This window comes from Chenopodium album, chromosome 24 (assembly GCF_948465745.1).
Source record: "Chenopodium album chromosome 24, dcCheAlbu1.1, whole genome shotgun sequence".
Classification (NCBI taxonomy): Eukaryota; Viridiplantae; Streptophyta; class Magnoliopsida; order Caryophyllales; family Amaranthaceae; genus Chenopodium; species Chenopodium album.
The window spans coordinates 224,326-252,186 of NC_137857.1; the positions used below are offsets into that span (position 1 = coordinate 224,326).

General features: G+C 34.9%; 2 protein-coding genes across 3 annotated transcripts; one reads left to right on the plus strand and one right to left on the minus strand.

Moving 5' to 3' along the window:
* Positions 1-324: 324 nt before the first annotated feature.
* Positions 325-5,170, plus strand: LOC145611870 (putative receptor-like serine/threonine-protein kinase At5g57670). 2 transcript variants are annotated; one of them, XM_081667250.1, is made up of 9 exons: positions 325-550; positions 751-869; positions 1,011-1,129; positions 1,431-1,924; positions 3,091-3,345; positions 3,558-3,715; positions 3,814-4,035; positions 4,542-4,691; positions 4,813-5,170. In XM_081667250.1, exons 1-9 carry the CDS (start codon positions 412-414, stop codon positions 4,972-4,974), a joined length of 1,818 nt encoding a protein of 605 aa, XP_081523376.1. In that variant the 5' UTR covers positions 325-411; the 3' UTR covers positions 4,975-5,170. The 2 variants fall into 2 exon arrangements, with proteins under 2 accessions (XP_081523376.1, XP_081523377.1); XM_081667251.1 differs by having other exon boundaries at positions 754-869.
* Positions 5,171-11,302: 6,132 nt separating this feature from the next.
* Positions 11,303-13,440, minus strand: LOC145612150 (uncharacterized). Its single transcript, XM_081667523.1, has 2 exons — positions 11,992-13,440; positions 11,303-11,705 (listed from the first exon to the last, which is right to left on the minus strand). Exon 1 carries the CDS (start codon positions 13,145-13,147, stop codon positions 12,500-12,502), a length of 648 nt encoding a protein of 215 aa, XP_081523649.1. The 5' UTR covers positions 13,148-13,440; the 3' UTR covers positions 11,303-11,705; positions 11,992-12,499.
* Positions 13,441-27,861: the final 14,421 nt, after the last annotated feature.

Genomic DNA, 27,861 nt, shown 5'->3' on the forward strand with positions numbered 1-27,861 from the left:
CAAAATTAGTCATTTATATCAAACATGATTATGATCATCAAAAGTGGTTATAACCCTTCTTGTTAGTTTTTCATTCATTCTTAATTAGAAATCAATTGAGTAAATTTCCCTTCTTTTTTTTTTCATTATTAAAATACATAACAAAAAAAAGAAAAAAAAAACAAAAAAAACATGCTTGTATGAGAAGAATGACTAGTAAGTGAGGCAAGCAAATAAGGTGGTGGTCTCACTCCTCCCCACTATACCTAATCTACTCTTTTTCATGCACATAAATAAAATTTCAAACTTCATTCTTTTCCACTCGTGTACTTCTCATAATTTTAATCCAAGTTAATTTCAAAAAGAAAGTAAAAACAAATTCAAATAAACACCCTTTAATTTCATCATTATATTATTAATAATCAAATTGTGATGATCCCTTGTTCAACAGCTCCAGCAACAATAATAGTTGCAACTTCATTAGAATTTGATGATGCAAAAGATCTTCTTTCTTGGGCTATCAACATTCTTTCTCATCCCAACGACACCATTATAGCACTACATGTTATAGGTTTGTTTATTAGATTAATTATGTTTAAGTTTAAGTGTATTTCTTATAATTTATTTGCTGAGTTCATGGAAATTTTTTGTTATCTGTCTTATCTTGTTACTTGTATGAAGTAGTTGAATGTGAAATTGTTTAATTTCATTAATTAGTTTAAAATTGATCTCTTTGCTTGTTATAATGAAATGTATGCATATATGTAACAGTAGGGAAGGAGCCTAAGAAACTTGTGCCTAAATCAAGAGATTATAGACGTTTTCGACGAGCTAAATCATTAGTTCTTTCTGTCATGGGAGAGTTTGCCGAGACATGCCAATGTAAACAGGTACATACTTTGCCAATTGCTTAAAATCATCCTAGATGATATGGCTCTCTTATTGTTCTATATATGTACTTCATGTGTGTGTGTGTGTGTGTGTTTTTTTTCCCCATTTTCGATTATATCGTGTTGAATGATATGTTGTAGGTGCATTTGGAGGCTAGAGTTATGTATAGCTCGAGTACAGGGAGTGGTTTAATCGACGAGGCTAAGAGAACAAAAGCGGAATTTCTAGTTCTTAAAGGATCAAAGCTTGAACCAAAAAGGTAAACATATGAACAAAATACTGATTTTATTGGATTTTGAATTTTTAATTATGTGGACTTTTTAATTATCTAAATTTATTGTGAGACATGAGATGTAATGTACTTGTGTAAAAGAGTATTTTTGTAATTGATTTTTTTTAGGAAATACTTTGTTATGTGAAGTTCGGACAATATGATAATTGAATCAGTTGGATAGATGGAAGAAATATTATTTTATTGATCACATATACACGGTATCATATTTATATATATCATCTACATATGTTACTAATGATTTTTTTGGGTTCTACATAATGAACAGAACAGCAGGGGAAATTACAAAGTATTGCATGAAATATGCACCAAAAGGATGCTCAATTATCTCAATTGAGCAACTAGAAAATGAAGCAACATTGGATTCATCATCAATTTTAAAGGAAGGTTCATTAGAAGAGAAGTCTCCCAGGACAGTTTTGAATGGAGTTGAAGGGGAAAGTGCTCCTAGTACCACCGAAGATGATAACTCTAGTTTTGATGATTCGAGTAGCAACTCCGAATCATCTTTACCAGTATCACCACCACCACTACCACTACCACCAACGACGACAAAAATAGTAAAAACAAAAACAACAACTACGACCAAGTATAAGGAGTCGCCTTTGAGACGTGTAGCGTCATTTTTCTTGAAGAACACGTCAAGTAGGAGAAGAAATAATGAGAAATGTAGCATTGGTGGGGTAGAAAAGCTCCCAAAACCTTCTTTAAAATACTTTAGCTATGATGAGATCTCCCAAGCTACCAAAGATTTTCATCCAGGTAAAATCATAGATCAATTTTTAGCCTTTTCTCTCTTTTTAAGCAATCATTTTTTGTTTCAATCTTTCTGCTTTTATTTTCTTATATTTGCATTGGCTTCACAAGTTGGAATAATTATTTCTCTATACAGGAATAACATGATTAGGATTACCGTCTCTTACATGATACAACTATACTATATATCTATGTTACACCCTCAAATATGAACTTTTTTTTAGGAAAAAAACTATAAGAATTGAATGAAGTAATACATACTTTTTCTAAATTAAATAATATGGTGATTTTGAACCGTTTTATACAACTTATGACATAAAATTATATTAGGCTCTCTAAGAATTATCGGTTTAATAAAACACGAATGCATGTCACACTAACTAATAGTGACAATACACAAAATTAAATGTATGCTACGTACGTTGTACGTATCTCTCAAAGTAATATATCGAAGAAGTACATTTATCATTGGCAAGAATGTCTTCGTCATTTTAGATGTTTAAGGGACTCTTAATTCTCCCACTGTACCTTAAAAAAATAATGCATCATTACAACAAAATTAGATCGATTAGGACGTGATGCAATTTTTAATGGTTCATTAATTTAATGTGTTACCGACATTTATAAACATTGACCACTATACTAGAAAATAGAAAACTCCTTGTACACTTTAGCAAAAAGTCAATTGATGTCTTAATCTACAACTATGACCTCTAAATTATGCCATAATAAAGTAACAGAGACCTCTAATTTATGTGTCTTTTTTTTTTTTAATATTTTTTTAATTATTATTATTGAAATAATAGCATATAAGATGCTAAAAATAGAATTAAAAGATTAAGCATTACAAACAACAAAAGTACGTAAACATCAATCAACGCATAATTTTGTCATATATTCTTAAGCTAATATCGATATAGAACAAACGAAATATCTGTATATATGTAGTTTATAGGTTCCCATTAAAGTTGCATACATAAAAAAATCGATGAATTTAAAAAGGGATTTAATTTTGGTCGTTCTAGTATATTGGATGCAATCTTATGTCCATTTGAGTGAATCATAGACAAGGGTTGTTTAATAACAATAATAACATCAAGCTCACATGTAGTGTTTACTAATGTTTAAATATTGTAGTTTCTAATCTTAGTTCGTAAAAAAAATTGATGCAGACAACATGATAGGACAAGGTGGATACTCGGAGGTATATAGAGGAGATATGCAAGATGGAAAGAGCATAGCAATTAAAAGATTAGCCAAAGACAACACTAATCCACACAAAGAGAAGGAATTTCTTATTGAATTGGGTATTATTACTCAAGTTTCTCATCCTAACACGGCTTCCTTAATTGGTTATTGCATCGAACATGGTCTCTACCTCATTTTCCCTTTCTCCTCTAATGGCAACCTCTTTGATGCCCTCCACGGTAATTTCACCTTTCAACTCTTTTATAGTCACGTTGTCTAAACTCATTATAATTATAATACAATTACGGTTTAGCTGTTGTAGAATAAATTTGTTTGAAGGATAACATATTTCAAAATTCGATAATATTTGCATGATTATTTCGACTTTACTAAAAAATGCGACAACCATTTTTAGACATTTTTTAAAAAAAATTTACTTTCTTCATATTAGGTGACGAAAGCAAGTCACTAGAATGGGCAGTCCGGTACAAAATAGCAATAGGTATAGCAAAAGGACTCCATTATTTGCACAAGTGTTGCAAACATCGGATCATACACCGTGATATCAAAGCTTCCAATGTCCTCCTTGGACCAGATTATGAGCCACAAGTAAGATTATATTACCAACCACAATTTAAATTGTTTAAAAAGCAAAGTTTATTAATAAATACTGTACAATATAATAATCATGTCTGTATTTTTTTTAGATTACAGATTTTGGACTAGCAAAGTGGGTCCCTAGCAATAAATCAAGTTACCAAAATGCATTTTTACCAATAGAAGGCACATTTGGATACTTAGCACCAGAATATTTCTTGCATGGGATTGTGGATGAGAAGACCGATGTTTTTGCATTTGGCATTCTTCTACTTGAGATTATCACCGGTCGAAGACCTATTGATTCTTCCACACAAAGTCTTCTATTATGGGTAATTATAATCTACAGTAGCATTTTTTTGTTTTTTATTTTTTGACGTAAGCATAATTATATTTTACTAATTATTATTAACACTAAGCAATGGTTTTGTTTGATGTTTGGTAATTAGCTTTTTGCGAGTTTATAATGTCTTTTGAGTTTTACTTATTTTTGTTTCACATGTCTAATTAAATCGAATAATATATTTGGTGAAAAGTTTTTCACTAAAATTAAAGGTTTCGACTAGAGTGATTTTTTATTTTCGTTGATTGTTTCCCCTAATATATAGTTAATAAGTTGTTATTATGCATATGAGTAACAACTAATTTCGTCTACTCACTTTAAAAGTCAATATATAGAACTTAATAACATTGTTAATTGGTCAAACAAGTCAAGTGAATGAGTCGGTATTAAATTGATTGTCAGACAAGACTAGTACAATATTTTGTTGATTTGTTAAACCCAAAGATGTTTTTTTTAATTTATTATTATCATCTTATGTTTGTGTCTCTCTTCTAGGCTATGCCATTAATGGAGAATGGGAAAATCTCGGAGCTAGTTGATACAAGACTAGAGGGTAAATATGACACGGACCAATTACAAAAAATTGTACTTACAGCTTCTTGTTGTGTGAGACATTCCTCTACATGGCGCCCGTCGATGAATGAGGTAAATATAGCAACAATACATTAAATCTATCACAAAGATCAAAAACCAATTAAATTACGCGTAACATAATATAAGTCAAATTAAATCTTAATTTGGTTCTTTTGTGTATGTGTGTACGTAGGTGTTGGAGTTGTTATCGGAAGGTCAAGACTCTGAGATTGCTCGAATTTGGGGTGTTCAAAAGAGTTCATCGGACGAAATAGATGATTATTCTATGGTTTTTGGTTATAATGTCCCCGTTGATAAAGAATTAGAAAAGGCAATAGCAGAACTTGAAATTTAGAAGATATATAAACTCTAATTATGATATACTTCAGTAAATAAACTTATTGTTTTTAGGGGATTATAGGCAATGGTTATGTGTCAAAGACCGTTGTGACTATTTTACCTATGAAATGCATTATGGGCAAAATATCGCATGAGATGTTACAATAATTTTTTTTTTGGTGAGATAGGGTACGGTGACTTTCTTTTTTATTGTAGGGATGACTTGTCCCTTTAATGGGTGTTCTAGTTATCTTTTGTATTCGTAATAAATTAGTGTAGGATTTTTAGCTTAATACTTGTTACATAATTGCCGTTATGGTCGTTTGGATCAACGTAATAAGATGATCATCTACATGTTCCTCATGTTATTAATGACATTTTTGTAATTTTACGACAAATTTATAATGTTAAAGGCACGAAGAAAATAGAAAGAGTTGTAGTCTTGTAGGGGAGAAATGGTAACAATGAGTCAATGATTATTACCTTCGCAAGTTGTTTTTGATTTTGGAAAGGAACTACACATACTCAAATTATTGTATTTTCTTAATTTGGAATGATATACCACATCCCCCTTTTATCTAATTTTGATAGAACATTAAATTAATTTTAAAACTCTAACCATCCATTTAACATTTTGATTTTTAACGTAATCCTTGAATTCTTTAACCTGGCCCTATGACAAATTATTTTGTACGAATTACATAACTAGAATAATGCAGTACATGAATTACTACCATAGGCTAATTTTGATTGCTGTTAGTTTTGTATAAGCAATTTCGTTGGGCAAAACGCAAGGGCTGCCTATCAAAAGCACATCCAAACCCAAAATGTTTTACTTGGGCCGGTTGTAGAGTTGGGCTTTCTTTATAACAGCTTAAAAATATGGGCTTTAGGCCCGGTAATTATCCAACTTTTGATGCCAACCCTTTATAGTTTATAACTTGTATCTTTGATCTTTTAGACCGTTGAGCTTTTGTGTTAAGCTTATTTATTTTTGGTTATTTAAGTGCGGACCATTTACCTTGCAAAGTTTAATCATTATAGTCGTTAGATTGTTTCCTAATCCTTGTTTTAATGTTTAAGCTTAGCTAAATTACAATCACAATTTACAGTTTATTTGGGATTTTCAATAAATTATAAACTAATCTCCAATTTAGAGCTTTTTATTATCCTTATTACAATTTACAAACCTAGCTGCCTGATTAGCTAGCCCAAATCAGTTTATCAGTTGTGCTTATCATCAAAGTTACATTCAAAGGCATGAGATGGAACATTAACCTAGTCTCTAGCCTAACCCATTCTAAATTTTTATTCCAAGTTTCGATTGTGGTTAATTTTATGGAGTCAAAGTTACCTTTGCTGATTTAGAAAAACACATACATTTCGAATTAAATAAGTAGGTTTGTTAGGAAAACACACACATTAGAAAAAAAAACTTCTTCTTGGTATTCGATGTCTCATTTGAATTAAAAAAAATTAAAAGACAAAATTTGTTTTATTTGGTAAAGCAATACGATTTAAAAGTATGATAATTCACTCAATACTTGATTGAAAATAAATAAAGCATTCCTGTGATTCTACGCCTCAAATTCACATACTTACTTTGGATGTGTAATGATTTATTTTGATCCATCATCCATAAACAATTAAGAAGATTATTATTTTTGAAGGCAAAACAAGTACTTTAGCAAAAACTTATATACATCACATAAGATTTACAGCAAAAAAACTATACGAATTACTTCATATGAAAGTCAACATTACAAATGATTGACATGTTGACTATTTATTAAACCGTAATATTTATAACAAGAGTGATAAGATATTTAAAACTACTTCGTATTAAATACACATCCAATATATGGATTACTCATTATTGTTACTCCCTCCGTTTTTAAATACTTGCTCCACTTTCCTTTTTCGGCCGTTTTTAAAAATTTGTTCCATTTCCTTATTTGGAAAGCTTTTATAATATTTAATTCATTTCTCTCATCTAGTGGACCCAACAAATGTCATATTTTATTAATTTCATATTCTCTCTCCTCCAATTTCTCCACTATTTTTATTTTTTACAATTATTTATTCTTCCACCAACCCCACTACCTTCATATTTTATTACTTTCTCCAATTTCTCCTAAAACTCCGTGCATGGAGAAATGGAGCAAGTATTTAAAAACGGAGAGAGTATCTTCTTAAAGCATTGAGTCTAATTTGGTATTTTGGTACATCTTGGCATGATGCATGTGCCACACAAGTACACAACCACAATTACAGTTAGGTTTTTGCTGCAATCCAATTAAAAAATTATACATATACAGTATTATATCATTATTATATAATTAGGGCAGACACGTAACGGACTTGGGTTGCAGGAAATAGATCAAATGTAGACGTGGACTTGGCTTTGACATATACAGTGAATCAATCTTGATAAGATAACTTACTTAAAATGGCAATTGTTTTTTAATTTTATTAAAAGATACTCCATAATATTTTAAGCAAAGACGTCAGTAGTAAGGATACTATTTATGGAAAGAAAAAAAGATGTAACGTAAAATGCACGAGCATAAGCAAATCCCGTGATTCCGCAAAAGATGATTGAATTGATAGATGTGAATAATTCATTTTAGAGGTCGCATATTCGCATTTCAACTTTGGGTTTTTCTTAATTGGTCAATTAAAGACTTTCATTTAGTAAGAACTTTAATGAAAAACTACTAAAAGTGAATAGTAAACTCTATTTGTCGTCTTAAGATACTTATTTGAGGCGTCCGATACTCTAATAGTATTAGATTAAAATACTCTAATAGAAGTAAATTAAGGATTTGTTATAGCTTTTAATTTGATCATCTGGTTGAAAAAGGTTCTAATATATAACCTCTTAATCTAAAAGTTCGACTCGATCTCTCATATTAAATTATTTGGGGATTCAATCTCTTTTGGGTTTGTGAACTCTTATCCATGGATGGCTCCTCTTCACTGGATTGTGAGCATAATTAAGCCCATTTGTTCATTTTTACCAGGCCATAAGTCAATTCCATAATTTGGAAATGTTTAAGTTCAACATATACTTGGTAGTTGGTACTAATAATGCTAATTTGGTGCTCCGTTATGATTTTTTGGAGTCATGTCATATTACAGTTATTCAACAATATACTTAACCTTCATAATCAAATTTAGTTTGGTTTGATGTAAATATCGTCTTGAACTGACCGTCGTCAATCAAGAGAGTCACCATTAGGACTAATAATTCTGTTTTGAGTCAAGTTTGAGTTTTTCTAGTTTAGGTTTTAAAACTTAAAATTGAGATATCGTTCAATCAAATTGAGTTGGATATGAATAATGTTACAAACCAAAATGATAGGAGTACTATAAATTAAATAAAATTACATGACAAATTGCTATCATAGTTGTTGTCGTAGCCTAACAAAGAAGGGCAAATGGATGAGAAGTACATTGATATCTGTTAAACGTTTGTATGTAATTTGTTCTCTGTAATTCCCATTCACAATAATACGGTCGCTACAATATATATAGCTAGGTATACTTAGAGGGCAAGGCCAAGTATCCTAAGATAAGCACAAAATATTCTAGGAATTATTTACACAATATTCACAAATATCCTATTTCCTAAAATATATCCCAATACCCCCCCTCAAGTTGGAGCACCCAAATCTCCAATGCCCAACTTGCGAAGAAGAAACTCAAATTTTACCTTTCCCAAGGCCTTGGTGAATATATCCGCCAACTGTAGTGTTGTAGGAACATAAGAAGGAGATATAGTACCATCCATTATCGCATCTCGTATAAAATGACAATCTGCCTCAATATGCTTTGTGCACTCATGGAACACCGGATTCTGAGCAATGTACAAAGCAGATTGACTATCACAAAATAGGCGCATCCCACTCTCATGACGTACGCCTAAGTCACGAAGTAGTTGTTTCAACCACTTTAATTCACAATAAACACCGTTCATTGAACGATATTCCGCTTTCGACGAGCTTTTAGCCACCGTGGGTTGCTTCTTGGTCTTCCATGACACAGGAGAGAAACCAAGCAAGACTAGCCAACCAGTTAAGGATCGTCGAGACAATGGACAACTCGCCCAATCCGAATCACACCAACCATCCAACTGTAAAGCACTGTCGGACCTCAAAAGAATACCTTGACCTGGATTTTTCTTCAAATACCGCACAACTCGCATAGCTGCATACCAAAGCTCTATTCTAGGATTTTGCATAAACTGAGCTAAAATATGAACAGAGTAAGTCAAATCAGGTCTTGTCACAGACAAATATATCAAACGACCTACAAGTCTGCGATATTTCTCAACATCCTGTAATAATTCACCCGTTGCTAGAGCCAACCTGTGATGTTGCTCCATAGGAAAATCTGCGGGCTTTGCATCAGAAGATATTGACTCTGCAATAATATCCATGGCATACTTTTTCTGACAAATAAAAAAATCCCTGCTTGTTTCGGGCTACCTCTAGCCCCAAAAAATATTTTAAATTTCCCAAGTCTTTCATCTTGAAACAGTTCCCTAAGTATGCTTTAAAATTAATCAAAGCAGCTTTGTCATTGCTTGCAATGATCAAATCATCAACATACACCACACACATTCACCTGTAAATTCCCTTTCGTCAAAGTAAATAACGAATAATCAGAGTATGACTGTTTAAAGCCATAATTTTTCAATGCGGTGGTTAGTTTCGCAAACCAACACCGAGGAGCCTGTTTCAAGCCATATAAAGACTTATTCATCCTGCAAACTTTGTCAGAGTTATCATTTGCAAAACCAGGAGGGATTTTCATGTATACCTCTTCCTCCAGATCACCATGAAGAAAAGCATTGTGGACGTCCATTTGATGAACCTCCCAATTTTTCACAGCAGCAACAACAAGAAAAGTTCGTACTGTTGTCATCTTTGCTATCGGGGCGAAAGTCTCATTGTAGTCTAGACCCTCTACTTGATGATTACCAAATATGACAAGCCTCACCTTCAATCTCTGCAAATTTCTGTGTTCATCATATTTTTCTTTGTAGACCCATTTACTCCCAAGTGCTTTCTTCCCGGGTGGCAACTTCTCTAGAGTCCAAGTACCTTGTTCTTCTAGAGCCCGAATTTCATCAGCCATGGCTTTGCGCCACCCCTCATTCTTCATTGACTCTTTAAAATTTCTCGGTTCATTGCCTCCTGTAACAGCAGCTACATATTTTCTATGTTGTACAGAAAAACAATGAGGACTAACAAAATGTGTTAATGTAAATTCAGTACCTGAGGAAGTCGATGTCACGGGTGATGATGAACTTTTATTCCGTATGGTGTGGGTAACGAAGTCACGAAGCTTCACCGATGCCTTCTTTTCTCTCATCCCTTTACCCATATTCTGCAGTTGCTCATTCACCCTCAAAACATCCTCTACTTGCTGCTCATTCACGGCCAAAATGGCCTCTGCCTGCTGCCCATTCACGGCCACAGCAGCCCCTGCCTGCTGCCCTGCTGCTGGCACACTCACACCAGCGCCCGCAGGCAACCCAGCATGCTGTCCAGAAGCTGGGTTGCTGCTGGCAGCATACTCCGCAGGCTGCCTGCGGCTGCCTGCCTCTGACCGCGGGCTGGTCGCGGAGCAGCCTGCCTGGGCATCCTCCCCCTCGTCGACCTCATGTTCTCTGCCCGCAATCTCATGAGCACACTCATGCTCCCACCACTCATCATCACTATGATACTCATTCACTTCACACCTTTGTTCCGGAATTTCATCATTCGAACTAGCAAACGGGAATATGTGCTCATGAAATAGCACATCACGAGAGACAAAAAACTCTTTAGTCTCCAAATCATACACTCTCCAACCTTTCTTTCCAAAGGGGTATCCCAAGAAAATACACCTCCGACTTCTACTAGCAAATTTATCACCTTTGCTACGTTGATTATACACATAACACAAACATCCAAAGACGCGAATATAATCATATGAAGGATTTTTGTCAAATAGAACATCAATAGGGGTCTTATAGTTGAGCAATCTAGAAGGTGTTCTATTTATCAAGTGACAAGCCGTTTGCACACATTCACCCCAAAATCTCAAAGGAAGATTAGCTTGAAATCGTAAGGCCCTTGCTACATTCAATATGTGTTGATGTTTTCGCTCAACCCTCCCATTTTGTTGAGGTGTGTCTACACAAGAGATCTCAAATAATATCCCATTGTCAAAAAAATAATCTTTCAAGGAGAAGAACTCCATTCCATTATCACTTCTAACAATTTTAATTTCTTGATTGAATTGACGTCTAACCATAGAAACAAAATTGAGAAACATATATTCAACTTCCGTTTTATTATTAATCAAATAGGTCCAAACACCCCTAGAAAAATCATCTACGATAGTAAGGAAATATCGAGCACCACAAGACGATGGAGTCTTGTAAGGCCCCCATAAATCCACATGAACAAGTTCAAAACTACGACTAGCTTTATGATAGCTATTAGGGAAACTACTTCTATGTTGTTTTGCCCGAGGGCATACATCACATGCTTTATTTTTAAAAATATTACTAGAGAAACTAACAACCGGAAGAGATTGCATAACTTTTGCCAAAGGATGTCCCATACGTTGATGCCAAAGTTGAACCGATGACTTCCCATCCACAACCAAAGCCTTCACCATAGGAACACCACGGAAATAATAAAGTCCATCATGTCGCTCACCCGCTCCAATCACCTTCCTCGTCGTTAGGTCCTGAATAACACAAAGTTTGTTAGTAAATTGCATAATGCAATTAGATTCATGACTTAATTGAGTCACAGAAATTAAATTGCAATTTAGTTGGGGTACAAAAAGAACATTGTCAAGTTTCAAACCCCCTTGCAAAATCACCGAGCCAATTTTTGTTGCATTGGCATTTTTCCCATCCGGCAATCCCACCGGACAACTAGTCATGTTTACCACATTAGTCAAAAGTGATAAGTCACAAGTAGCATGATTCGAGGCGCCGGTATCTATAATCACCCCAAATCGTTCTTACCATGGAGCTTGGGCTTGATAGAATTCAAGTGATCCAAGAGTTGTTGTATCTGGGCCGAAGTCACCCCCACAAGTGCATTGCCATCTGTTGTATTGCTGGAACTGCTGCCCGTGGACTGTGATGTGCCGTGTCCTCCAGTTTTGTTAGCACGGACAGTAGGAGGAGCCTCTCCTTTCCCACGGCTGCCTGCACCTGCTCTGCCACCTCCACGGCCACTGCGAGACCCACCACGATCTGGTCCTCGTCCTCCACGGGGTCTATCACCCCACCACTCCGGAAAACCATGTATTTGGAAACATCCGGACTCAACATGACCCTCCCTATTGCAATGAGTGCAAAATTTGTCACCGCTGTCATTAGAACGAGGCCTTGTGGTCGAATCATATTGCAATTTGAAAGCAACAGCAGCATCACGATTTTTAGAAATCTCATCACCTCGCAAATGTTCAGCTTGTATCACTTGTTGATAGGCCTTATCTACCCCCGGTAAAGGATCCTGAGCCAAGAGTTAACCTCTAATTGAGGCATATTTATCATCTAAACCAATCAAGAAGTGATGCACATAGTCTTGTTCACGCAATTTCTCCACTTGAGCAACAATATTGCACGAACACTGACCACAAGAGCAAGAAGGAACCGAAACGCATGTATTCAATTCATCCCATATTTTGGAAAGTCGTCCAAAATAAGTAGCCACTGCCTCCGTCGGTTCCTGTTTGCAAGAACCTAAAGAAAACTTCAATTGACAGATTCTTGTGCCACTTACAACACAAAATCTGTTTTTCAGATTTGTCCATAGCAATTGAGCATCATCATAATCCCCAATTGTAGAGCGAACCACAGGGTCCAAGGTATTTGTGAGCCACGAAACCAACATTGATTGAACCGCAACCCAATCCTCCATCTTCTCATTAGTTGTCGGCTTTGAAACCGATCCATCAATGAAGTCGAACTTTCGTTTCGCCTTCAACGAGGTCTTGATAGCCCTCGCCCATTCATCGTAGTTCTCACCACGAAGCTGAATAGGAGTGATGATGCTGCCAGGAGCATCACTCGAGCTTAAATAGTATGTCAAATCCACCTTAGGCTTCACAGGATTGTCATTACCACCATTACCCTCACCATTACCACCATTATTTTCGCTTCCACCAGGCATGGTGAACACCAATTACACGCACAGGAAGAAAAAAATATATATATGTGAACTCTCACACTCACAGGAAATTGCACGAGAATAATGAATATCACGTACAAGGAAAAAAAAAATTTGGATCAAAACCTACGCTCTTGATACCATGTTAAACGTTTGTATGTAATTTGTTCTCTGTAATTTCCATTCACAATAATACGGCCGCTACAATATATATAGCTAGGTATACTTGGAGGGCAAGGCCAAGTATCCTAAGATAAGCACAAAATATTCTAGGAAATATTTACACAATATTTACAAATATCCTATTTCCTAAAATATATCCCAATAATATCTATCTCTTCTTCTTCATTAATTTCACATGCATACATATATCGAGGACATACGAGTAATAATTAAATTGATGGATCTGCAAAATGCAAGTAGCAAAATACCAACAAATCTTCAATTGACACATCACTCTCATTGTCGCCAGCTTATTTTCGTTGCCCCCATTATTAATTACACCTTTTTTTCGTCTTTATTTTTTTTCTTTACTTACTCTTATGAATTTTCCCCACGTCCCTTATCCGATCCCAGGCCTACTGTTGAAAATTCAACCCTTGTATCATTCCTTCAATTATTTTTAGTCATGACGCTGTAACTTTTACATATATTACCTCCGTTACATATTATTTGCAACGATTTGACATAAAGTTGAGAGGAAAAATGTCTAATCGTTGTAAATAATATGTAACGGAGGTAGTATATAATTTACATGTCTTATTTATGTATACTTGTATATTACGGAGTATTATATTTGATGATCTATTATACTAATTTCAGTATATGGTCATGTGAGATGAGTATTGCTTTTAGTAATTAAAATTTATAGATTGAATAACATAAAAATAGAAACATAGCACAGTGTCCTCATTTTATTTTGTATTTCATATTATTCTTTTATACATATAATTACCCTTGCACTTATTACTTATGAATGTACCTCATAGCGTCTTGTTAGTATTGAAGTTTGGGGAAACTTTAAAGGAAAAATGAGAAAATTTTAATGATTGTGAGAAATGCATTTTCGTATATATAGAAGGTGGCAAGGTCATGCAATCGACATAATACTCTTTCCGCTTCTGCTTATTGTAATTATAATATTTTGAATTTTTTTTAGAAAAAATGTTAAAAGCGTAATAAACAAAAAGGAATATAATAGAGTAAGTAGATGATTGACCCAAGTTGACTTAATTGATATCTAATTAGATTGGTGGCTGGGTGAGCTCCTTCAAAGTGAGGGACACCACTAATATCTTCGAGTTGACAAAGTTTTGAGGAGAACCCTTATTATTATTAGGTTAAGCTTTGCTTGGTTAAAGATGTTTTATACGTAACAGTATTAATTACCAACTTATTACGTTGAATATGGACTAAACTAACCCTTAAAGATTACGTACGTGCTTAGGTGGCAAGCATGGCAAATGGCAGCTATATACTCAGAAATACTTGTGTGGACCTGGTTCACAATAATATTATTGTGGACCCGAGGTTTATACACACGCAACTGACATAATATTGAACATAGTGACCTTTATTTTTAACATAGTAATTTTATTTTTAACATAGTAACCTTTATTAAAAGTTGCATAGTGTTTAATACAATTGTGAACTTGAAGTACGACGTTATGACCCTTATTTTAACATAGTAACCTTTATTATTAATATTGATCTTATAAAATATTTTATTAAAAAAATTAACCTCTTATAGCCTATATATTACCAAAATGACTTTTATTTTCAACATAGTGACCTTTATTTTATTATAGTGACTTTTTTTTGTATTAATAAAACAAGCATAGTTTCTCTAATGTTAGTAGTCCACAATAAATTAGTGTGAACCAGGTCCATTTAAGAATTTGCACTATATACTAACCCTCATGGCCGGGTGCATGAAATCTGGCAAGAAAAGGCCAATTTTTTTGCAATGAAATCCACACTAATTAATCCTAATCATGTTATGTACACCTTTTTATACTTAAATATTAAAGGATGTTTTATCAAGATCTTCAAACCAACAATCTTACCCAAATCAAAGAACTGGCATATACATGAATGATATCCCACTTCTTCGAAGAGTAACAAGAGATGACGACTATTCCTCAAGCACATGATCTTACTTAAAAATTGATTTATATCATTATTTTACATCAGGAAAATTATATACTTCAATTTAGGCCTTGTTCTCTAAATCTACAATTGAACGATAATGAAAACGAATTTAACAAAATTAAATAAGAATTAATCGAGGAAGGGCTAATAATCCAAATAAGTAAATACTTCCTCCGTTCTTTTTTACTTGACCTGCTTTGACTTTTACACTATTCATCACCCCTCTTTTGACCGTCTTTTGTTAATAATTTGCAAGGAAAACCATATTCATGTAAGATCTTTTTGAATTCGTCTCAATAAGTACTATCATAATATGTAAATTTTACAATTTTTAGTTATGGAGAATTAAAGTTATTGTTCGTTAATGTTTTGCATTGGCAAGCGTGATAAAAGAAACAGGTCAAGTAAAAAATAATAGAGGAAGTATAACAATTTGGTACATTCTCGATTCGTTGTCACATACAACTTTTTGAGTGGATCCGTCGTCGCTTTGCAATTTTGTGAGAAAGTAAATTCTTGTACTGATTTTGTAACCCGAATCCGAGCTATAATCAATCGTAGCCCCGCACAACTGGAGACCAAACTAAACACAAATAAAACTTTGTCTTTTGAAGGAGTCCAAAAAACCTTATCTTTTGAAGGAATATGAAAAACCTTGTCTTTCGAAGGAGATCGAAAAAGCCTTGTCTTTTGAAGGAGATAAACCCTTTCTTTCGAGGGAGACATTATTGTAACCTAAGAAACAAAAAGTTTAAAAGAAAACAAAGATTGGGGCTTTTCACCGGTGAAATCCGATGGAAGCCCCTTCAAGATTGCCAATGGAGGCTAGAGTTTAGGAGAGAGGAGAGAGATCGATCTAGAGAGAGAGAGGAGGCTAGGGTTTTTTTTTCTCTTTTCTACTATTATGTGTACAATCTTGTTGTTCACACAATACTCAAGTGAATCAATTGTTACTTACTGTATTAATATTATGTTTTCTATTGAAATCTGATGTTCTTAAAATCATTTACACTACTGAAATTTTAAATTTCTACTCCATATTTAGTGTTCGTTGTTGAATAAATCACGTCGAGTTAATTTTGTGTCGTATTTAATATGTTTTAGACTTTAACAAAAAAAAAAAAAAAAAAGTAAGGTCTAATCTAAGTTTAATGCATGACACAATAAAACGCGTCTTTATTTAATATCTAAAGTAGTGAAAAGGATTGATACATGTAATTTTAGGACAGCCAAAACAAGAGAAAGAATAGAACGTAAATGAAGTTTTGTAGGCTGTTTGGCAGCTAGCTCTAGTATAGTAGTATTCCTAGTCAATTCCTATCGTACTACTGTCCCATTTTGCTACAATTATAATATTTCTATAAATGCCCCACATTATTGGTTAATGTAATTGGATCAATTGTCCTGATCATAGTGTCTTACGCCTAGATTTAAACCATTAATTTTATGGCCCACTTAATATTACTAATTGATCAATTCAGAGGTTTCCTATGAATGGGAAAAAATGTTAGAAATATCTATATTGGTTAGAAATAGCATGAAGGGATATTTTTCGGTGTATAATATATGTGCTCTAACTTCTGTTTATGTTCATATGTTAGTTTGCACACAATAGAAACAATGATAGCTTAATTCACCTCAGCTTAATTTCACTTCAGACGACTTAAATACGCGACGGGGTATTGAAAATGGTAGAGTGGCCTTGCTGCCACGATCCACTATCGAAATTCAACCATATGTCGCTTCGATTCGTCCCCTCCCCCTTACCCTATTCCCTAAAAACACCAAAATTTTGGAAAACGAGGTTAGCGATGCATCTCGTATACTAAAAAAATGCTAAGTACGGGATTAAGACAAGTCACAAACCTAAGTGTTAGGATGTTGGATGGTACAAGGGGACGTGCGATATACTAATCTCGTGCAAGTTGTAATCGGGAAAATTGACTGTTTAAAGACATATTGAATGGTTTTATCCACCCAAATGGGCTCCCGGAGGGTATTAGTGACCATGGTAAACATCTCTACAATTTTTTTTCCAAGCGAAAAAAGGTCAAAAAATTTCAAAATTAAAGGCTATTATCCACGATTTTTGAGGAATTTTGAAGGTTACGGGGCCCGGTGGCGAAAAGTGTTGAGATCATAGGGGATACATCTCAAGGTCATATAATAATGTTTAGAACCATATATGACCATTATATGTTGTCATAAATGTCCGTGGTGTAGCTTGATTTTATGAATTCAGTGCAAGTTGTAATTGGGTAAATTAACTATTTAAAGGCATATTGGATGGCTTTATCCACATAAATTCGCTCCCAGACGATATTAGAGACCATGGTGAACATCTTGGCAATTATTATTTCCAGGCGAAAAAAGGTTAAAAATTCCAAAATTGAAGGCTATTATCCATGCTTTTTGAGGAATTTTGGAGGTTACGGGGCCTGGTTGAGGAAATCTATGAGATTCTAGGGGATACATCTCAGGGTCATATAATGACGTTTGGAACCATATATGACCATTATATGTTGTCATAAATGTTCGTGGTGTAGCTTGGTTTTATGAATTCGGTGCAAGTTGTAATCGGGTAAATTGAATGTTTAAAAGCATATTGGATGGTTTTATCCACTCGGATGGGCTCCCTAAATTATTGACCATGGTAAATATCTCAGCAATTTTTATTTGCAGGCGAAAAAATGTCAAAAAAATTCCAAAATTGAAGGCTATTATCCATGGTTTTTGAGGAATTTTGAAGGTTATGAGTCCTTGTGGCGGAAAGTCTTGAGATGATAGGGGATACATTTCGGGGTCCTATAATGATGTTTGGAACCATATATATATTGTCATAAATGTCCGTGGTGTAGCTTGATTTTATGAAATCGGTGCAAGCTGTAATTAGGTAAATTGACTGTTTAAAGATATATTGGATGGATTTATCCACACAAATGGGCTCTCAGAGGATATTAGAGACCATGGTGAACATCGCGGCAATTTTTAATTTCCGGGCGAAAAAAGTTCAAAAAATTCCAAAATTAAAGGCTATTATCCATGCTTTTTGAGAATTTTGGAGGTTACGAGTCCCTGTGGCGGAAAGTCTTGATGTGCTAGGGAATATGTCTCGGGGTCCTATAATGACGTTTGGAACTATATATGACCATTATATGTTGTCATAAATGTCCGTGGTTTAGCTTGATTTTATGAAATCAGTGTAAGTTGTAATCGGGTAAATTGACTGTTTAAAGGCGAATTGGATGGCTTTATCCACACAAATGGGCTCCCGGAGGGTATTACAGACCATGGTGAACATTTCAGCAACTTTTATTTTCGGACGAAAAAGGTCAAAAAATTCCAAAATTGAAGGCTATTATCCATGTTTTTTGGGGAATTTTGGAGGTTAGGAGTCCCGGTGGCGGAAAGTCTTGAGATGCTAGGGGATACATCTCGGGATCATAAAATGACGTTTGGAACCATATATGACCATTATATGTTGTCATAAATGTTCGTGGTGTAGCTTGGTTTTATAAAATCAATGCAAGTTGTAATTGGGTTAATTGAATGTTTAAAGGCTTATTGGATGGCTTTGTCCATCCAAATGGGCTCCCAGAGGGTATTAGGGACCATGGTTAACATCTCAGCAATTTTTATTTCCAATCGAAAAAAGGTCTAAAAATTCCAAAATTGAAATAATCCACGGTTTTTGAGGAAATTTTGGGGTTATGGACCCGATGGCGAAAAGTGTTGAGATCCTAGTGGATACATCTCAAGGTCATATAATGCCGTTTTGAACTATATATGACCAATATATGCTGTCATAAATGTTCGTGGTGTAGCTTGGTTTTATGAAATCAGTGCAAGTTGTAATCGGGTAAATTGACTGTTTAAAGGCATATTGGATGACTTTATCCACACAAATGGGCTTCCGGAGGGTATTAGAGACCATGGTGAACATCTCGGAAATTTTATTTCCGTGCGAAAAATGTCTAAAAATTCCAAAATTCAAGGCTATTATCCATGCTTTTTGAGGAATTTCGGAGGTTACGGGGCCTGGTTGAGGAAAGCTATGAGATTCTAGGGGATACATCTCGGGGTCATATAATGACGTTTGGAACCATATATGACCATTATATGTTGTCATAAATGTTCGTGGTGTAGCTTGGTTTTATGAATTCGGTGCAAGTTGTAATCGGGTAAATTGAATGTTTAAAGGCATATTGGATGACTTTATCCACTCAAATGGGCTCCGAGAGGGTATTAGGGACCATGGTAAAAATCTAAGCAATTTTTATTTCCAGGCGCAAAAAGGTCTTAAAATTCCAAAATTGAAGGTTATTATCCACGCTTTTTGTGGAAATTTTGAGGTTACAGGCCTGGTGGCGAAAAGTGTTGAGATCCTAGGGGATACATCTCAAGGTTATATAATGTCGTTTTGAACCATATATGACCATTATATGTTGTCATAAATGTTCGTGGTGTAGCTTGATTTTACGAAACACAAAGTATTGTGTAGAATGGACTCACGACGTGAGTCCAATCATATAACTGGAAAAACATTTTTGAGAAAAAAAACTTAATTATCAGAAATTAGATACTCCCTCCGTATTTTTTTAAGTGATACATATTTCATTTTCTACTACTACAAAAATGCCCAAAGAGACCTTAAATAAGAGACCAAATATTTTAAATAAATGGTCTCTTAGGTACGATCTTAGGGAGATGAAATAAAGGAAAGACCACTTTTTGAAAATAAATGGTCTTTTTTTTTTTTAATTTATTCAATTAAAAAAAAGGAGAGACCACTTCTTTTAGATAAATGGTCTCTCTTTTATTTATTTAATTAAAAAAAAAAGGAGAGATCACTTCTTTTGAATAAATGGTCTCTCTTTTATTTATTTATTTAGTTAATAAAATAGGAGAGATCACTTCTTTTGAATAAATGGTCTCTCTTTTATCTATTTATTAAATTAATAAAATAGGAGAGACCACTTCTCTTACATACATAGTCTCTCTTTTATTTATTTATTAAATTAATAAAAAAGAGAGACCACTTCTCTTACATATATGGTCTTTTTTTCATTATTTAACTTTAAAAAAAAAGACCGTTTTTGTTAAATAAATGGTCTATCTTTTATTTTTGTAAACCAAAACCCTAAGTTGATAAGCTTGGCTGTCACCCCCTTCATATCACCATTTTCCCCTCTTTCACACTCTCATCTTCGCCTCTTTATCTCTCCTGTTATCTCTGTGTTTCCCTTCTATGTAATGCACCTCTAATTTCCTTCTTTCCCACTTTCACAATCTCCTCTCAGCCTCTTTCTCTCTCATCTCTTTCTCTTCCCAAGAGTTCAAGCCTCACTTCACGCCGCTGCCGAGCGCCGCCGTCCGATCTTTCTCCATTCTTCTGGGTTTCGAATTTTCTTCAGAGAAAACAAGACTTTGATTTTGCCTTACTCGCTGTTGTTAATTTAATTTGTTAAATTTCATCTTTTCTCCAAATCCAATTCCAAGATTTCCTTCATAGTTTTTTCGAACCCTTATTAATCGTTTTCTCTTAATTTGGCTGAATTTCTTTATCTTTTCAATATTGATCTTAATGTATCATATATGTTGTTTTTAGGTGTTGAATACTGCACAATGTCGCGTGTATATGTTGGATACTTGGATCCACGGGTCACTGAGCGAGATCTTGAAGATGCGTTTCACGTTTTCGGAGTAATTCGAAGGTAAGCCAGAATTTTAATTCCCATTCAGCTTTTTATTCGGATTTCTTTTGTTGATTTTGTGTGATACCAACTAGTTGTTTTCTAATTCCTTGAAAATTGGGTTGATTTGCAGTGTTTATGTTGCTCGGAGACTTCCAGGCTATGCTTTTATTGATTTCAAGGTGGCGGTGGCATGGCTTGCGGTAGGGGGCTTGCGGTGGTGGCAGTAGCGTAGTGTAGGATTAGGTGAGGGGAGTTGTGTAGATTTAGGTGGCCTGGGTTTTTGTATAATTTTATTTTAAGAATATTGATTGTAATATTTGTAAGTATGTATTTTGTATAAATTTCTTGCAAGTATAATTCATAAACTAGTATTCGTATTTTGTTGAAAATGTTACAAGTAAAGGAATTGATTTTTGTATAATTGACAGTATATATATTGAAATACGAATATTTTTTTTTTTTTAAAAAAACAAAGACCGTCTATTTGAATTAGGCGGTCTCAGTTTTTGTGAACTGAGACTATACATTTAAAATAGGTGGTCTCAGTTTAACAAAAACTGAGACCATCTATTTCAAATAGGTGGTCTTAGTTTCCGGAAAAACTGAGATCATTTATTCTAAATAAGTGGTCTCTCTTTTTAAAATGAGAGATCACTTCTGATGAAGTGGTCTCTTAGGCCAAAGAGACCTGTGAGCTAGAGACCACCCTTAAGGTAGTCTCTTAGGCCGTTTTGATATGATCTCTTTGGCCAATTTTGTAGTAGTGTTCGGCCGTGTTTTTTTAAGTGATACATTTCCTTTTTTGGCAAAACAATACATTAAAATATTATATCTCTCTCCTTTCACGGTCCCCACCCAAACCCACTACTATTTTTTTATTATATCTTTCCTCTCACATTCATTACTTTTCAATAAACTATTAACCCCACTATCTTTCTTTAACAATTTTTTAATACTCCACTACCCCACTTACCTCTTATTTTATTTAAGTCAATTAAATTGCCTAAAACTATGTGCCGGTCAATATGTATCACTTAAAAAAACACGGAGGGAGTAATAATAATCAGATATTAGATTATAAATATCAGATATTAGGTTATAAGTGTCAGAAATTAGATAATAATGGTTATATATTAGATTATATTTATCAGGTATTACATTATAAATATTAGATATTATATCATAAATATCAGAAATTAGATAATAATGGTCTTATATTAGATTATACTTATCGTGTATTAGATCATAATTGTCAGATATTAGGTCTTAATCGTCAGAAATTAGCTTATAATGGTCTAAAAAAATTTTATGACTGTTGAACAAAATCTGAAAATTGAGGAGTTCACTTTCAGTCACATTCTACTGATTGTCTGAGAATTCCTCTTGATTATAATCTGTTTATCAGTATTTGTTGATTCATATTTTGAATTTCAGTTCAATTTGCATCTGGAATTCTGGAGTATTTGCCGAATTAACTAGTAGTTGGAATTAATGTAGTTAGATTTGATTTTAGTAGTATTATTTGAATAATGTGGTATTGAATTTGAATCGTAAACTCGAACAGTTATACTTCGTAATATCCACCCAAATGGGCTCCCGGAGGGTATAAGGGACCATGGTAAACATTATGGCAATTTTTATTTTCGGGCGAAAAAGGTCAAAAATTCCCAAAATTGAAGGCTATTATCCACGTTTTTTGAGGAATTTTAGAGGTTACAGGGACTGGTGGCGAAAAGTGTTGAGATCGTAGAGGATGCATCTCAAGGTCATATAATGCCGTTTGGAACTATATATGACCAATATATGTTGTCATAAATGTCCGTGGTGTAGCTTAATTTATTTTATGAAATTAGTGTAAATTGTAATCGGGTAAATTGCTTGTTTAAAGGCATATTGGATGGTTTTATCCACCCTAATGGGCTCCCGGAGAGAGCTAGGGTCGATGGTAATCATCTCGGCAATTGTTACTTCTGGTCCAAAAAAAATAAAAAATTGTCAAAATTGAAGGCTATTATCCACGCTTTTTGAGGAATTTGGGAGGTTTCAGGACCCGATATCGGAAAGTCTTGAGTTGCTAGGGGACACATCTCGGGGTCACATAATGACGTATGGAACCATATATGACCATTATATGTTTTCATAAACGTCCGTGGTGTAGCTTGATTTTATGAAATCAGTGCAAGTTGTAATCGGATAAATTAAATGTTTAAAGGCATAATGGATGGTTTTATCCACCCAAAGGGGCTCCCGGAGGATATTAGGGTCCATGGTAATTATCTCGACAATTGTTTTTTCCGGCCCAAAAAAGTTAAAAATTGTTAAAATTGAAGGCCATTCTCCACGCTTTTTGAGGAATTTTGGAGGTTTCGGGACCAGTTATCGGAAAGTTTTGAGATTCTTGGGGATACTTCTCGGGGTCATATAATGACGTTTGGAACCATATATGACCATTATATGTTGTCATAAATGTCCGTGGTATAGCTTGATTTTTTGAAATCAATGCAAGTTGTAATTAGGTAAATTAACTGTTTAAAGGCATATTGGATGGTTTATCAACCCAAATGGGCTCTCGAAGGGTATTATGGACCGTGGTAAACATCTCGGTAATTTTTATTTTCGGGCAAAAAAAGGTCAAAAAATTCCAAAATTGAATGCTATTATCCACGTTTTTTGAGAAATTTTGGAGGTTATAGGGCCTAGTGGCGAAAAGTGTTGAGATCCTAGGGGATACATCTCAAGGTCATATAATGTTGTTTGGAACCATATATGACCATTATATGTTGTCATAAATGTCTGTGGTGTAGCTTGATTTTATGAAATCAGTGAAAGTTTTAATCGGGTAAAATGATTGTTTAAAGGCATATTGGATGTTTTATCCACCCTAATGGGCTCTCAGAGGGTATTAGGGTCCATGGTAATTATCTTGGCAATTGTGATTTTCGACCAAAAAAAGTCAAAAATGGTAATCATTTGTAGGGAGTAATTTCTTTGGCTTCGCTACTTGGATAGACTCCCTCACAAGGTAACCTTGTGTAGGAGAAATATCACCACCTCAGAGTTTCTGCTTCTTGTCATAATGCTTTTGAGAATGCTCTTAAGATTCTCAGGGGTTGTGACCAAGCTAGAGAGTTGTGGGATCTGCTCCACATGCCTGTCTGGCTGTCTCTTTCTTCTCTTAAGACCTTCAATCTTGGATTCACACTAACCTATCCCTTCCCCCCCCCATCATCCCTAACCCAACTTCTCTTATGTCAAATGGAAGTTATGGCTTAGGAGGAACAACCAGATTTTCAGCCGAAAAACCAACTCCCAGTTTCATCCCTTAGAGAGGCCTTAGTTTTAGCTTGGGAATTCAAATCCTCTCTGAAGATTTCTTCGGGTTGTTGTCTCCTGTCACCCCTTATGTAAACCCGAACCCTCCTGCCCCCACTTTCCTAAAGCTGAATTGTGATGCCTCCTTTAGCTCTGCTGACTCTTGGGCTGGTATAGCTGGTGTGATTCGTGATTATACAGATGCTTAGGTGCTGGGTTTTTTTCAAAAGTGCAGGATCAAATTTGTTATCATGGGAGAGATGATTGATATCTCTGCTTGCCTAAGTTTGATTAGGGCCGGGACAGAGGTAGGGAGAAAGTGAAAGTTTGTTCAGACTCAAATCAAGCTGTAGATCTCATCACAAATGCCATGACTGTCAAGGATGCTAATTCAAATATTCTGAAATATTGCAGGATCCAGCTTGAGTGTATGCAGGAAGTCAGATTGAATTTTGAAGGTAGAAGTGCTAACAGGGCAGTTGATCTTTTAGCAAAGTGTTGTAAATCTTCCCCAAATCATGATTTAACTTTATTAAGTTTAAACGATCCTCCTGACTTAATTCGAGATGTAATATTGGAGGATAAACCTCCCAAACCCTTATGTAGCTTTGCTAAATTTTTAATCTAATTTCTTGCCCCGGCTCTGCATAAAAAAAAAAAAGTCAAAAATAGTCAAAATTGAAGGCTTATTATCCATGCTTTTTGAAGAATTTTGGAAGTTTCGGGACCTGGTATCGGAAAGTCTTGAGATGCCTGGAGATACATCTTGGGGTCATATAATGACGTTTGGAACCATATATGACCATTATATGTTGTCATAAATGTCCAAGGTGTAGATTGTTGAAATCAGTGCAAGTTGTAATCGGGTAAATAGACTGTTTAAAGGAATATTGGATGGTTTTATCCACCCAAATGGGCTCCCAGAGAGTATTAGGGACCATGGTAAAAATCTCGGCAATATTTATTTCCGGGCATAAAAAGGTCAAAAAATTACAAAATTGAAGGCTATTATCCACGATTTTGAGGAATTTTGGAGGTTACAGGGCCTGGTGGCGAAATGTGTGGAGATCCTAGGGAATACATCTCTAATTCATATAATGTCGTTTGGAACCATATATGACCATAATATGTTGTCATAAATTTCCATGGTGTAGCTTGATTTTATGAAATCAGTTCAAGTTGTAATCAGCTAAAAGGCATATTGGAAGGTTTTATCCACCCAAATGGGTTCATAGAGGGAATTAGGTACCACGGTAAACATCTCGGCAATTTTTATTTCGGGGCGAAAAAAGGTCAAAAAATTACAAAATTGAAGGCTATTATCCACGTTTTTTGAGGGATTTTGAAGGTTACGGGGCCCGGTGGCGAAAAGTGTTGAGATCCTAGGGGATACATCTCAAGGTCATGTAATGCCGTATGGAACCATATATGACCATTAAATGTTGTCATAAATGTCCGTGGTGTAACTTGATTTTATGAAATTAGTGCAAGTTGTAATCGGGTAAATTGATTGTTTAGAGGCGTATTGGATGGTTTCATCCACCCAAATGGGCTCCCGGAGGGTATTAGTGTCCTTGGAAAACATCTTGGCAATTTTAATTTTCGGGCGAAAAAAGGTCAAAAAATTACAAAATTGAAGGCTATTATCCACGCTTTTTGAGGAATTTCGGAGGTTACAGGCCCGGTGGCAAACAATGTTTAGATCCTTGGGGATAGATCTCAAAGTCATATAATGCCGTTTGGAACCATATATGACCATCTTATGTTGTCATAAATGTTCGTGGTGTAGCTTGATTTTATGAAATCAGTGCATGTTGTGATCGGGTAATTTGACTATTTAAAAGCATGTTTGATGGTTTTATCCACCCTAATGGGCTCCCGAAGGGTATTAGGGTCCATGGTAATCATCTCGACAACTGTTGCTTCTGGCCTTAGAAAAGTAAAAAATTGTCAAAATTGAAGGCTATATATCCACGCTTTTTGAGGAATTTTGGAGGTTTCGAGGCCTGGTGGCAAAAAGTATTTAGATGTTAGGGGATAGCTCTCGGGGTCATGTAATAACGTTTAGAACCATATATGACCATTATATGTTGTCATAATTGTCCGTTGTGTAGCTTAATTTTATAAAATCACTGCAAGTTGTAATCGGGTAAATTGATTGTTTAAAGGCAAATTGGATGGCTTTATCCACCCAAATGAGCTCTCAAAAGGTATTAGAGACCATGGTGAACATCTCGGCAATTTTTATTTCTGAGCAAAAAAAAGGTCAAAAAATTTGAAAATTGAAGGCTATTATCCATGCTTTTTGAGGAATTTTAGAGGTTACGGGACCTGGTGACGGAAAGTCTTGAGATTTTAGGGGATACATCTCGGGGTCATATATTGACGTTTGGAACCATATATTACCATTGTAAATATCGTCATAAATGTCCGTGGTGTAGCTTGATTTTATGAAATTAGTGCAAATTGTAATCGGGTAAATTAATTGTTTAAAGTCAAATTGGATGGCTTTTTCCACCCAATTGGGCTCCCAGAGGGTATTACGACCATGGTAAACATCTCAGCAATTTTTAATTCCGAGCGAAAAAAAGGTCAAAAAATCCAAAATTGATGGCTATTATCTACGCTTTTTGAGGAATCTTGGAGGTTATGTGCATAGTGGCGAAAAGTGTTGAGATCCTAGGGGATACATCTCAAGGTAATATAATGTCGTTTGGAACCATATATGACCATTATATGTTGTCCAAAATGTTCGTGGTTTAGTTTGATTTTATGAAATTAGTGCAAGTTGTAATCGGGTAAATTGACTATTCAAAGGCATATTGGATGGTTTTATCCACCCAAATGGGCTCCCGGAGGGTATTAGGGTCCATGCTAATCATCTCGACAATTGTTATTTCTGGCATTAAAAAAGTCAAAAATTGTCAAAATTGAAGGCTATTATCCACGCTTTTTAATAAATTTTGGAGGTTTTGGAGCTCGGTGGCAGAAAGTCTTGAGATGCTAGGGGATCCATCTAGGGGTCATGTAATGACGTTTGGAACCATATATGACCATTATATGTTGTCATAAATGTCCGTTGTGTAGCTTGATTTTATGAAATTAATGCAAGTTGTAATCTGGTAAATTGATTGTTTAAAGGTATATTGGATGGCTTTATCCACCCAAATGGGCTTCGGAGGCTATTAGAGACCATGGTGGACATCTCGGCGATTTTCGTTTCCGAGCGAAAAAAGGTCAAAAAATTCCAAAATTGAAGGCTATTATCTATGCTTTTTAAGGAATTTTAGAGATTACGGGGCCTGGTGGCGGAAAGTCTTTAGATTTTAGGGGATACATCTCGGGGTCATATATATAATGACGCTTGGACCAATATATGACCATTATATATTGTCATAAATGTCCGTGGTGTTGCTTGATTTTATGAAATTAGTGCAAGTTGTAATCGGGTAAATTGACTGTTTAAAGGCATATTGGATGGTTTTATCCACCTAAATGGGCTCCCGAAGGTTGTTAGGGACCATGATAAACATCTCGAAAATTTTTATTTCCGGGCGA

What these genes read in the sequence shown, in the direction of transcription:
- LOC145612150 (XM_081667523.1), bottom strand. Translation starts at nt 13,147, where the DNA reads ATGCCTGGTGGAAGCGAAAATAATGGTGGTAATGGTGAGGGTAATGGT.
- LOC145611870 (XM_081667250.1), top strand. Translation starts at nt 412, where the DNA reads ATGATCCCTTGTTCAACAGCTCCAGCAACAATAATAGTTGCAACTTCA. An exon ending in TCAAAGCTTGAACCAAAAAG is followed by an intron (nt 1,130 to 1,430) that starts GTAAACATATGA and finishes CATAATGAACAG; the next exon opens with AACAGCAGGGGAAATTACAA. An exon ending in CACAAAGTCTTCTATTATGG is followed by an intron (nt 4,036 to 4,541) that starts GTAATTATAATC and finishes TCTCTCTTCTAG; the next exon opens with GCTATGCCATTAATGGAGAA.